Below are 13260 nucleotides of genomic sequence, written 5' to 3'. Positions count from 1 at the left end.
CCCCCCCCCCCCCTTACAGAATGCCGATCTTAGAATTATTAAAATGGGTATGACTATAGAAACAAAAACACAAGTGTAGAGGGGATATGTAGCTTTAAATATGGTCAGGTGGATAAAATGATGGGAGTGAAGAAAGAGAAGGAAAAGAAAAGCTTTTTGTCAAAGAGGTTTGTAAAGGGGAATTAGCTCATATCCTGCTTCTCTTGAGATTCATTGTAACTATTCTAATCCTGTCCACAAAGCACAAGTGTTCTATGTTTAAAACAGACAAAGAGGGTCTAAATTTACCATGATTTAAACGCTTCCCAATCATATCTTTTATAGGCCTGGGACAGAATGAGTGTGTGGGATGCACCATTTTGTGAATGTGTCTATACTTGGATTTGCAGTAGTGAAGGTACTCATTAAGGGAGTGGTACTCATTGTCCACGGGTGATATTTAAGTATGTATCATCCCTAGATTATCTGAAATGAAGACTGTGCAACCGTGGTATTTTGAAATGTTTTATTGCAGAGTATTTTGTTTAACAGTAAACTTAATCCAGAGCCACGTGGCGGTTGAGTATTTTGCGGTTCTGCAGACTTTAGCTAAACTCTGCATACACGTATTATTATCTTGGCATCACACATTCACACGGCATACAAGCTGGGTACAGATGCTAACATGGCAACATGCAAATGAAGGGTACATTCAGAATGTAATTTAGCAAAATGACTCAGAAATGTGGAGGCCGATGTATTCGTTGGAAGATTTATTTATTATGAAATTCTGCACTGCCTGGGATCTTAAAGGAACTTTATAGGTAAAAAAAAAAAAATGCATATGCTTTTCTCCCCCTCCCCTCACCAGCAAAATAGTGTTTAATTAAATAGTGTAAAATTAAGCTTTAGCAGTTCCTTTTTTAATTTTTACTTTGACCAGATTTTCTTCTACTCCTCTGATTGCATGTCATTTCCCCCTTTGCTTATTCCCTGCTTTATGTATTTCAGCAGGATTATCCACCAATGGCCATGCTTCAGTGATTCCTCAGTAATGGCACTCCTATGTGAGCGTGCCAAAGCTTTGTGATGACCACAATGCCAAGCCCAAGAAGTACTCAATCTAAGTTACACTACAAATACAACATTCAGACACTAGAACTTACTACTACAACACACACATTTCCTAAGCCAAATGGCTAATGATTTAGGTAAACTAGAAAAATGTTCAGAGTTGTGGCAACTGACATTTAATGTGGATAAGTGCAAGATAATGCATCTTGGACGTAAAAACCCAAGGGTAGAGTACAGAATATTTGATAGAGTCCTAACCTCAACATCTGAGGAAAGGGATTTAGGGGTGATTATTTCTGATGACTTGGCAGACAAAGTAATAGAGCAGCAGGAAATGCTAGCAGAATGCTTGGTTGTATAGGGAGAGGTATTAGCAGTAGAAAGAGGGAAGTGCTCATGCCATTGTACAGAACACTGGTGAGACCTCACTTGGAGTATTGTACGCAGTACTGGAGACCGTATCTTAAGAAGGATATTGATACCTTAGAGAGAGTTCAGAGAAGGGCTACTAAACTGGTTCATGGATTGCAGGATAAAACGTACCAAGAAAGGTTAAAGGATCTTAACATGTATAGCTTGGAGGAAAGACGAGACAGGGGGGATATGATTGAAACATTTAACCCTTTAAGTCCGGAGGGCGTACATTTACGTCCTTTTAAAAGCGGCTATAAACGCCGCAGGACGTAAATGTACGCCCTCCGGTTTTTATTCACTTACCCGGTCGCCGGCGATCGCGGTTGGGGGGACTCCCAGGGAGCCCCCCCCCGCGGCAGATCTTCCTCCTCCGGTCCCCCCCGGTCATGTGAGAGTGACGTCCTTGCGAGGACCTCACAATCACATGGCCGGGATAGCTGGCTGCAGCAATGCCAGCAGGGGGACTAACTGTAATGACAGTTGGTCCCCCTGCTGGCTGAAAATAAAATCAAATAAAGTTAAAAGTGTAAAAAAAAAAAATATATATATATATATATATATACTTAGATCATACATATATATATATATGATATATATATGATCTAAGTATATATAAATATATATATATATATATACACACACACACACACACACACACACACACACACACACACAGTCTAGGTGTATTTTAATATTAATATATATATATATCATTATATATATATATATATATATATATATATATATATATATATATATATATATATACATATATATATATATATACATATATATATATATATATATATATATATATATTATCAAATTACACGTAGACATACTGATTAAATATATATATAATTATTGTTATATATATTTATAAATATAAAAAAAATATGTAAATACGTAAAAAAAAAAAAATTAAAAATAATTAAAAATAAAATATTAAAAAATATATAGATGTGTTTTATTTCGTTCTAACTGTATTGTGATATTAATATATATATATTTATATCAAAATACACTTAGAACGAAATAATATATATATCTATATACATAAATATATACGTATATATCACTATATATATATATATATATACCTATATATAAATAAAAATATATAAAAAAAAAAAAATATATATATATATATATATACGTATATATACACATATGTGTATATATATACACATATATTAATTCTACACATATATTTATGTAATATTTTTACATAATTAGGTATCCTAATTAATTACAATTAGCGGGATGTGCCTGACAACCCATGCCGAAAGTATAGGGAATTTAATTTGCTAGCACTATATTTAACTCTATAACTTTCCAAGACACCATAAAACCTGTACATGGGGGGTACTGTTATACTCGGGAGACTTCGCTGAACACAAATATTAGTGTTTCAAAACAGTAAAATGTATTACAATGATGATATCGCCAGTAAAAGTGAAGTTTTTTGCATTTTTCACGCACAAACAGCACTTACACGGACGATATTATTGCTGCAATACTTTTTATTTGTGTTCAGCGAAGTCTCCCGAGTACAACAGTACCCCTCATGTACAGGTTTTATGGTGTTTTCAAAAGTTACAGCGTCAAATATAAGGCTTGTGTTTCATTTTTTTCACATTAAAATTCGCCAGATTGCTTACGTTGCCTTTATGACCCTATGGTAGCCCAAGAATGAAAATTACCCCTATGATGGCATACTATTTGCAATAGTAGACAACCCAAGGTATTGAAAATGGGGTATGTCCATTCTTTTTTAGTAGCCACTAAGTCACAAACACTGGCCAAAATTGCCGTTTTTTGCATTTTTCACACACAAACAAATACTAACGCTAACTTTGGCCAGTGTTTGTGACCAAATGGCTACTAAAAAAGACTGGACGGACATACCCCATTTGCAATACCTTGGGTCGTCTACTATTGCAAATGGTATGCCATTATGGGTGTAAATTTATTTTCTGGGCTACTATACAGTCTCAAAGGCAACGTAACCAATCTGGCGAATTTCAATTTCAAATGTAACACGCTATATTTGACCCTGTAACTTCCCAAAACACCATAAAACCTGTACATAGGGGGTACCGTTTTACACGTGAGACTTTGCTGAATACAAATATGTGTATTTTATTGCAGTAAAAGCAAACAGTATTAGGACATTGACAGTTAAAATGTCATGTAGAACTAAAAAAATAAAAAAAATCTTATTTTCTCCCATTTTTTTTCACATTAAATTTATGTTTCATAGCTAAATATTTGATATTAAATGAAAGCCCTGTTTCCCCTGAATAAAATTATATATAATATGGGGGGGTGCATATAATATGAAAGAGGTGAATTACGGTTGGACAGACATATAGCGCAAATGCCAGGTTTTGTTTACATTTTGTCTCGTTCACAACTTGTACATTTGGCTGCGGTCTTAAGGGGTTAAATACATAAAGGGAATCAACACAGTAAAGGAGGAGACTATATTTAAAAGAAGAAAAACTACCACAACAAGAGGACAGTCTTAAATTAGAGGGACAAAGGTTTAAAAATAATATCACAAAGTATTACTTTACTGAGAGGGTAGTTGATGCATGGAATAGCCTTCCAGCTGAAGTGGTAGATGTAAACACAGTAAAGGAGTTTAAGCATGCGTGGGATAGGCATAAGGCTATCCTAGCTATAAGATAAGGCCAGGGACTAATGAAAGTATTTAGAAAATTGGGCAGACTAGATGGGCCGAATGGTTCTTGTCTGCCGTCACATTCTATGTTTCTATGATAACATTAGGTATTATATAGTTACATAGCTGAAAAGAAAACTTGCGTCCATCAAGTTCAACCTTCCTCACATTTTTTTGCTGATGATCCAAAATAAGGCAAAAAAACCAACAACAAAAAAACCCTGTTTGAAGCACTTCCAATTTTGCAACAAACTAGGGGGGGGGGGGGAATCCTTAATGACCCCAGAGTGGCAGTCAGATTAATCCTTGGATCAAGAAGCTATTACTCTACATTGAAAACTTATATCCTTGAATATTTCTGTTCTTGCAAGTATGCATCTAGTTGCCGTTTGAACATCTGTACGAACTCTTATAAAACCACTTCTTCAGGCAGAGAAGTCCAATAAAAACCCTTTTCTTTGCCTTAGACGAAATCTTTCTTCCAGTCTAAACGCATGACCTTGTATCCTATGTAAAGTCCGGTTTGTGAATAGATTTCCACACAATGGTTTGTATTGTCTCCGGATATATTTGTATAATGTTTTATCCTTTCTGAGGCGACTTTTTCTAAACTAAAGAGGTTTACATTTGTTAACCTTTCTTCATAGCAAACATGTTCCATTCCTTTTTATTAATTTTGTAGCCCGCCTCTGCACTTTTTCTAGCGCCATAATATCCTTCTTTAGAACAGTTGCCCAAAATTGCACAGCATATTCAAGATGTATAGAGGGGTAGGTGGAATATCACTACTTGCAATTGTAGTATGTGGCTGCTGAAACTTCCCAAAAACCTCTTCTTTTTGGGAGTCTCGTCTTTTCTGGTGGTACGATGGATGTAGATAGTAGGCTCAGGGAGCAGCGCCTATGAAGGAATTCCCACGCTCAGAGCGATATGGAGGAGGGAAGGAAAAAGACACGAATATAGTGTAGTATGTTAAGATCTTAAGTGATGGTAAATGAAGGGAAAGGAATTGCACTTAAAATTTTCTGGAGCCTATACTCAGCTCTAGATATGTGCGCCTGGACGGTACAATCCCCGCCTATGGATATGTAGATGGTCCTTGGATGTCCTCAAAAGGGGGTTGTGACGGTACAATCCGTTACTCCGTCAAGTATTCCCCTTCTTCCCATAAAAGAAAATCACCCAATATTCCACGAGTAGAAATATCCCTGGGATCGCCAAATAATCCACACATGAGCCAAAGCTTAATGCTGGAACAAGACTGATTTACTGGCACACAGAACTCACAATTTATGCAACACATAACTCCTCCTCTGGGCCAGGCTAGATAATTGAGTTCTTACAATACACACAGCTCAATTATCTGCCGGTATTCAAATAGTTGGTGATATATACAAAAAGGGTAAAAACACAAAATTGTGCTCTCTGGATAATACAAAATAAAATGATAAAAAATTGAGGTATACTCACAAGTGAAGAGCAAATAGGATATTGCTCAATATATGTAGGCATAGGTGGCATGATCCCCACCAAGGATATCACTCCTTGAGTCCTTCAGTGGGGGTGTTTGAGAGAGTGGAAGGAATTATATTATTTGAAAAAAAAAAAAAAAAAAAAATAGAATCGGGGGCGGGGCCGGACCGCCGAGCTGGCTGGTCGCATGCGAGACCAGCTCCTGCAGCATAATATGAGAAACAGCGATTTTTCCACAAAATTTGGCGCAAAACCGTCCGGCAGCGGTGGCCCTGGACGGGCAGAGAGCCCTGGGATCCAGGGTGAGGCTGGCCCAACAGGCTACAGTCCCCTGGAGGAGGAATCCTGCCCGACTCTCTTAAGGCCTACTACGGAGGCGAGCGGGGTGGACGGCCGCTGCCCTGCCACCTACTGTTCCAGGCTTAGAGTCGGACCCGTGGGGATGCCGGCCCCATGGGGATGCCGGCCCCGTGGGGATGCCGGCCCCGTGGGGATGCCGGCCCCGTGGGGATGCCGGCCCCGTGGGGATGCCGGCCCCGTTCCCCCCCCTCTGGACCGGGGGGGTGATCCCGGTCTACACCCTCGAGACCCAAACAAGCCTGCACCCTGACATCTCCCGCCCGTACTGCAGACCGCATGTCGGGCCCAAGATGGCCGCCAAGCACCAAACCCTGCAACTTCGAGAAAATTTGGAAGCACAGGCATGGAAAAAAGATCTCACGGCTCAACATACTTACCACGCATGGGAAGAAGGACGAAGCGACAGCTACTCGGCCCGAAAGGCACACAGCAAAGCGACATGCTCGCCGACGGATCCCCCGAGAAGGGAACTGCACTGCGGTACGGCTTACTGCTAACCCAACGTTAAAATATACATGATTCCCACCCAGTGGTTATTCCAAGCTTATATTTACATGCTTTTCTGTTTTTATGCATTTTATTTCACCCTACCTCCACAACCAGTGCGTAATTAATGTGTACTTCTGCCTTTCTTATTCAAACAACCACAGGCAAGATCCACTTATGCATACTCACTGTAAACTACCTGTGCAGTTTCTGTTAATTTACATGTCCTTATTACCGCACAGACGAGCATAGCCTAATAATCATTATGTTACACACTTTTAGACTACAGCATGCAACTCACTACATTCGTAATGAGTACTATTATCCTGTTCAGCTTATTTTATTAACACTTAATAATCTGTGTACATTCTCATGCACAAACCATGCTTTCCTCATATGTCTCTTCTCTAACCAGGTCTCCATGACATATGCAGTATGTTACCATATTCCAAACCAAACGTGAACCTTAACTGTTGTATTAGAGATCATTTAAATATTATAAAAAATGTGCCTGAATATTAGATGCCATAATGTGTAATACCATTGTTTACCTAATCTACCGGATGTCGCTGTTGTGGCACACGCCGGCTGTTTGTTCATTCCGTGCACAACCAAAATAAAGAATTAAAAAAAATAAAAATAAATAAAAAAATAATAGAATCGAATAATATAATTCCTTCAACTCTCTCCAACACCCCCACTGAGGATTCGAGGAATGATATCCTTGGTGGGGATCATACCGTCATACATATCCATAGGCGGGGATTGTACTGACCAGGCGTACATATCTGGAGCAGAGTATAGGCTCCAGAAAATTGTAAGTGCAATTCCTTTCCCTTCATTTACCATCACTTAAGATCTCAACATACTACACTATATCCGTGTCTTTTTCCTTCCCTCCTCCATATCGCTCTGAGTGTGGGAATTCCTTCATAGGCGTTGCTCCCTAACCCTACTATCTACATATTCAAGATGTGTTCTTACCAGTGATTTATAAAGAGGCAAAATGATATTCTCATCCTGAGAATGAATGCCCTTTTTCATGCATGACAATACCTTACTGGCCTTAGCCACTGCTGATTGACATTGCAAATTGTTGCATAGTTTGTTGTCTATAACAAGAGAGAAAAAATGGGTCGCAAGAGAATATTCTCTTGCAACCCATTTTTTCTCTCCACAAGTTAACTTGCTGGCATTTCGGATCTGGACTGCCCGTATGGGTGGGACCAGTCTGATATGCTTCAGATATGTTCTCTCTGTAATGGCACAAGATGAGCTAAAACCAGCTTGAGTTCTGAGCGGGGACCCACCGAAGGGCAGGCTATTTCACCTGCTGTCCGTTCTCAGAATACTCTTGCGACCAGTTTTTTTCTCTCCATAAGTTTAAAGGGTAATCCAGACGTGGACCCCTTGCTCACGGTGCCTAGAGAGATATCAGCTATGCCTCACTGATGATGCCTAACAAGGCTGAAACGATCGCCTGGGGTTGCTGTGTCTCTCGTGCAGAGAGAACTTGCTGGCATTTCGGATCTGGACTGCCCGTATGGGTGGGACCAGTCTGATATGCATCAGATATGTTCTCTCTGTAATGGCACAAGATGAGCTAAAACCAGCTTGAGTTCTGAGCGGGGACCCACCGAAGGGCAGGCTATTTCAGCTGCTGTCCGTTCTCAGAATACTCTTGCGACCAGTTTTTTTCTCTCCGTTTGTTGTCTATAACAATTCCCAAGTCCTTTTCGTGTGTTGTTATCCCTAATTCGCTTCCATTAAGGGTACAAGTTGCTTGTGCAATCTTTACGCTGAAGTGCATTAAACCTCATCTGCGTGCCCAGTCCCCCAGTCTATCTAAATCCCTCTGCAGCAAAGTAATATCTTGCTCACATTGTATTACTTTACAGAGTTTTGTGTCATCTGCAAACACTGAAACATGACTTTCAATGCTTTTTTCAAGATCATTTATAAACATGGGGTAAGGAAAGGTGGTCATCCAGAGCAGGGATAGCTATGTCAGAAAACACATCAGGGAGAACAGTAGGATGGCGACCGGTAGTCCCAAAACTGACCCCTGAGGGACACCACTTGCCACCTCTATCCAGCTTGAAAATTTACCATTAATGACAACTCTTTGTAATCCATTTTTAAGCCAATGTTCTACCCAAGAACAAGAATTTTCATCTAGACCGATTTCTTTGAGTTTGAACACTAATCTTTTGTGTGGAACTGTATCAAACACTTTGGCAAAATCCAAATAAATCACATCCACTGCAACACCCTGATCTGTACTTCTACTTCTTTGTAAAATGCAATCAATTTAGTGTCATATTTATTTTAAAAAACTATAAAGACTGACAAACTCATACCTATAAAGCTTTGTGTTATATCTCTATTTCTATCTATCTTTCTGTTTTTGTATATATGGGGGGGGGGCTTGGCATGGGGTTCTGTCAGTAAAACATACACATCAGAAAAGCATACCCACATGACATCCGGTGCAGGTTGACTGACAGGGGCTGAAGGGGAAGGAGTGAACAGTGATGTTAGAAAGGGTTGGCTGACAGGGGCTACAGGTGGAATTGATTACTTGCATCACAGGTAGGGAGGACGAGGAGCACATAGGGTGGCTAGGAGCAGGTGGGGAAAATCAAAGAAAGGAGGAAGGGAAGAAGAACATAATAAAGCTACATCAAAGCTATGAAATAAAAAACTAAAGAAAACAAAAGTGAAGGCTAAAGAGTAACAACAACTATATTAAACAGACCATGCTTAGCTCTAGCCTTGTCTCTGCAGTGAAGTCTGTGCTGTGAGCATTCATTACAGTAGAAAAGACATGCCTCTATTTTCATTGGCTGAAAAAAAGTATATGTTTCTTTCAGAGACTGGGAATCAGGAACATGTTGAGATTTCTGAGGGGGCAGCCAAGGAGGCTGGGTTAAAAAAAAACCCCCAAAAAAACAGCAAACCATTTAACAGCACTGCAGGAAAACTACACAGAATTGAAAGAAAATATACTAACCACATGCATTTGAGCTCATTAGCTTTAATTTAAGCTTAACGTTGTTAACTGCCTGGAATGTTCCTTTAATGCCTATCTCAAAACACAGATGAGCCAAGACTGTTATCCATGGTTATAAGCTCTTCAAGAAGTTAATGACAGTGTGATAGCAGTACTGTTTAATAAAACATATTTGAGGTCTTTCTTTCCTTGCTACTAGAAAAATTTAGATATCAGATTTTAATTAGAGAAAAATCTCTTGTGGCGATGGAGTGGGGGGAAAAAAACAGAAAAAAAAAAAACTGTGCTTATCTTAAACACATTTTAAAACTAATAATATGTTGATAGAAACACTACATTTACCAACATGTGTAGCTTTAGAATATTGGTACTAAACGTACAAAATAGCACTAGAACATATTTTAACCAACTTAATCCCATCCATGTGCTGTTGCCATTCACAATCAAAAATCTACTATTTGGAAAGAATAGCTGCAAAATATTACAGTAAATACCGTTTGTTTTCTCTGGTGTTTGCAGCTTCTGACATGATCATTAACTGCCGAGTGTACAAATCCCAACACTGAGTAAGTGAGCTACATTCCATTAGATTTATATGTATGTCAGCAGTGCAAATGAATGTTTTTACAGCTAACTCCTGCTGAATGTGTATATTAAATGAAAATAGCCTAGAGCATCACTATTTTACCATACTCCAAATTCATTATCTGTAAAAATGGCAGCATGAAGCAGAAAAACCGATTACGTTATGTAGTTCAACGAACAGGCTATCTTGAAATCTATACTTGATGTTGCTAGATAATTACAGAAACTGACGTAACTGTATGACCATTGCATTCATGCTCTCTGTTAAGCATCAGTTTCAAGCTGATCTTTTAAATCACACTGATCATCTCATATTAGATTAATTCAATTTCCGGAATCTGTCTTATTACATTTAGGAAAATCAATCACAGAGCATATGTCTAATAAGAAAACAATTATCTATCATGTTCATATATACATACATACATACATGTTGTTAAAGTTGTTTTGAGATAGAAAAAAGGTGATACATCTGTGTTTGTGCACTGTGATTTAGTTTATAACCTGTGCAATGGCATAATAGTGGTGTTTGAAAACCCCTCTTGCAAAGAAAGCCTGCAGCAAAGTGGGTTGGAATCTGAAAATGTGATGTCTGTGTTTATTTGCATATTTACCATGACATTCTGGGAGCTGCTTTGTCCCAGTTGGTTTCAGAATACAAATATGTGCACCTGGTTTTAAAAGTCACAAGTAGTCATAGTTAAGTGTAGGTTCCCCTTAATGTTACCATCATTCCATTTAATACAATTCATAATTGTATTTTTACAGGCAGAGCACCTAGAGTACATGTCATGCTTGACATGTAAATCCAGCCTTAGGGAACCATATGTGAATAAAACACATGATGCACAGCAATTTCTTTAGTCACTAACCTCTTCTTTTTCTTATAGTCTTCCAGCTGCACACACTGCCTTTGCTTAAACCTCTGTAATTCACACTGATCGCACATCTCCTCCAGCTCAGACAGGCCTCTTTCAACATCTGCAAAGCTACTTTCCAGCATAACTAAACAGAAAAAAAACGTCCATAAGAGTTTATTTACACTACATATAAAACCGCTTACAGATATTAAACACATTTTACTGTGCTATAAAAAAATTAAAATAAATAAAAAGCAGAAAAACAAACTGTCTAGCGCATAGAGATCTAGGTTTGGTGGATTACACCAGTGTTTTGCTGGGAAGCCACTAACTTCCATTTTTCAGACATGTCCTCCCGTTAGGACTGTACTTGGTTGGTTGGTCAGTCACTTGTTCTTCACGAGAAGGACCTAAAATGAATGTCTGAGTGTGGACTGGCTATATCAAAATTATAACCGGTTGTTCTCCACGTTCCCTCTTTACTGCATACATTTTGAATATTGATTTGACAAGTATTGTGTACAAAGCCAACATGTGTTTTCTATATCCAAGCACTTTAAGAAAGTAATATGATGTAAAACACTGTCACTTATGAAATAAACCTCGCTTCAAGCAAGAGTAGTATAGATTGACTGGTAGTGTTAGAAAGAATTCCAAATACATTTCGGTTTCATTTTAATTTTCTCTAATTCTGTTGCTTAAACGGGATTATAAAAGACCAATTATAATTTATGTATCAACATTTATGAAGCTCATTACAAATAGTGCTATAACAAAAGGCACATGGAATGTGAGCATATAAATTGCATTCTCAGAATATGCTAGAAAATAAAAAAAGACTGTCTAATCAGACCAATCTGTTGCTGACAATTGTAAGTATATTAAGGTTGATTAACTATAATGAAGGGATTTGTCTGGGTAAATTTTTTGTATTACAATTATTTTTGTTGTGCACGTTAACACAATGTGCACAATGTGCATTCCTCTCGCCCCACCACTTGCCCACTTGATCCTGTCCCATCTCACCTCATCAGATCTCTCTCCCCTTGTCTTGTGCCTATCCTAAAACACATCTTTAACTGCTCTCTCTCTTCTGGCACTGTTCCTGCTGACCTTAAACATGCCACTGTAATACCTATCCTGAAAAAACCATCTCTTGACCCGTCCTCCCCCTCTAACTATCGTCCCATATCCCTGCTCCCTTACTCATCAAAGCTTTTGGAAAGACTTGTCTTTACCAGTGTGTCTCACTTCCTTAATTCCAACTCTCTCCTTGACCCTCTTCAGTCTGGCTTCCGCCCTCTCCACTCTACTGAGACCGCTCTTATCAAAGTGACTAATGACCTAATCTCCGCTAAATCCAAAGGTCACTACTCCATATTAATTCTCCTTGACCTCTCTGCTGCCTTTGACACAGTTGATCATGCTCTCCTCCTTCAAACTCTTCAATCACTCGGTCTCTGTGACTCTGTCCTCTCTTGGTTTTCCTCCTCTCTCTCCCAACGCTCATTTAGTGTCTCCTTTTCCAAGGATACCTCCTCCCCTCGCCCTGTCTCGGTTGGAGTTCCCCAAGGCTCTGTCCTTGGTCCCCTTCTATTTTCTCTTTATACTGCCTCTCTTGGAAAACTTATTGCCTCTTTTGGATTCAACTACCACCTGTACGCTGATGACACTCAGATATACCTCTCCTCACCGGACCTCTCCCCGGCCGTCCTGCAACGTGTCACTGCTTGCCTCTCTTCCATCTCTGACTGGATGTCGTCACGCTTTCTCAAACTTAACCTCTCTAAAACTGAACTCCTTGTCTTTCCTCCTCTCACTCTCCCTTCAAGTCAGTGATATCCACATAAGTCCATCCCTACAAGTGCGCTGTCTTGGCGTCATACTTGACTCTGGTCTCACCTTTGAGTCTCACATCCAGTTTGTTGCCAAGTCCTGTAGGTTCCAACTCAAAAACATAGCCCGCATCCGCCCCTTTCTTACGCAAGATGCTACCAAGGAGCTTGTCCATGCTCTAGTAATTTCCCGCATGGATTACTGTAACCCTCTCCTGATTGGTCTCCCCAAAAGCCGTACTGCCCCGCTACAGTCTGTAATGAATGCTGCAGCTAGACTGATTTTCCTATCCAGTCGGTCCTCTCACACCTCGCCCCTCTGCCAGTCCTTACATTGGCTCCCTGTATCCTATAGGAGTCAATTCAAAGTGCTAACCCATACATTTAAAGCACTGAACAATTCCAGCCCCTCTTATATCTCTTCACTGATCCAGAGGTATGCCCCTCCTCGTACCCTCCGCTCTGCCCGCGACCACCTCCTGACCGCTGCTCGCA

At 39.5% G+C, this 13260-nt stretch overlaps 1 protein-coding gene across 1 annotated transcript in view; it reads right to left on the bottom strand.

The window, feature by feature from the left end:
- Positions 1 to 13260, bottom strand: part of DTNBP1 (dystrobrevin binding protein 1) — a 178469-nt gene that overhangs the window by 122440 nt on the left and 42769 nt on the right. The window contains exon 6 of the mRNA XM_063451702.1: positions 10943 to 11075. Within this exon, the coding sequence (XP_063307772.1) occupies positions 10943 to 11075 (133 nt within the window). The remainder of the gene's footprint in view (positions 1 to 10942; positions 11076 to 13260) is intronic.

This window comes from Pelobates fuscus, chromosome 4 (assembly GCF_036172605.1).
Source record: "Pelobates fuscus isolate aPelFus1 chromosome 4, aPelFus1.pri, whole genome shotgun sequence".
In the NCBI taxonomy this organism is placed as follows: domain Eukaryota; kingdom Metazoa; phylum Chordata; class Amphibia; order Anura; family Pelobatidae; genus Pelobates; species Pelobates fuscus.
This window is presented reverse-complemented; position numbering and strand designations above follow the sequence as displayed.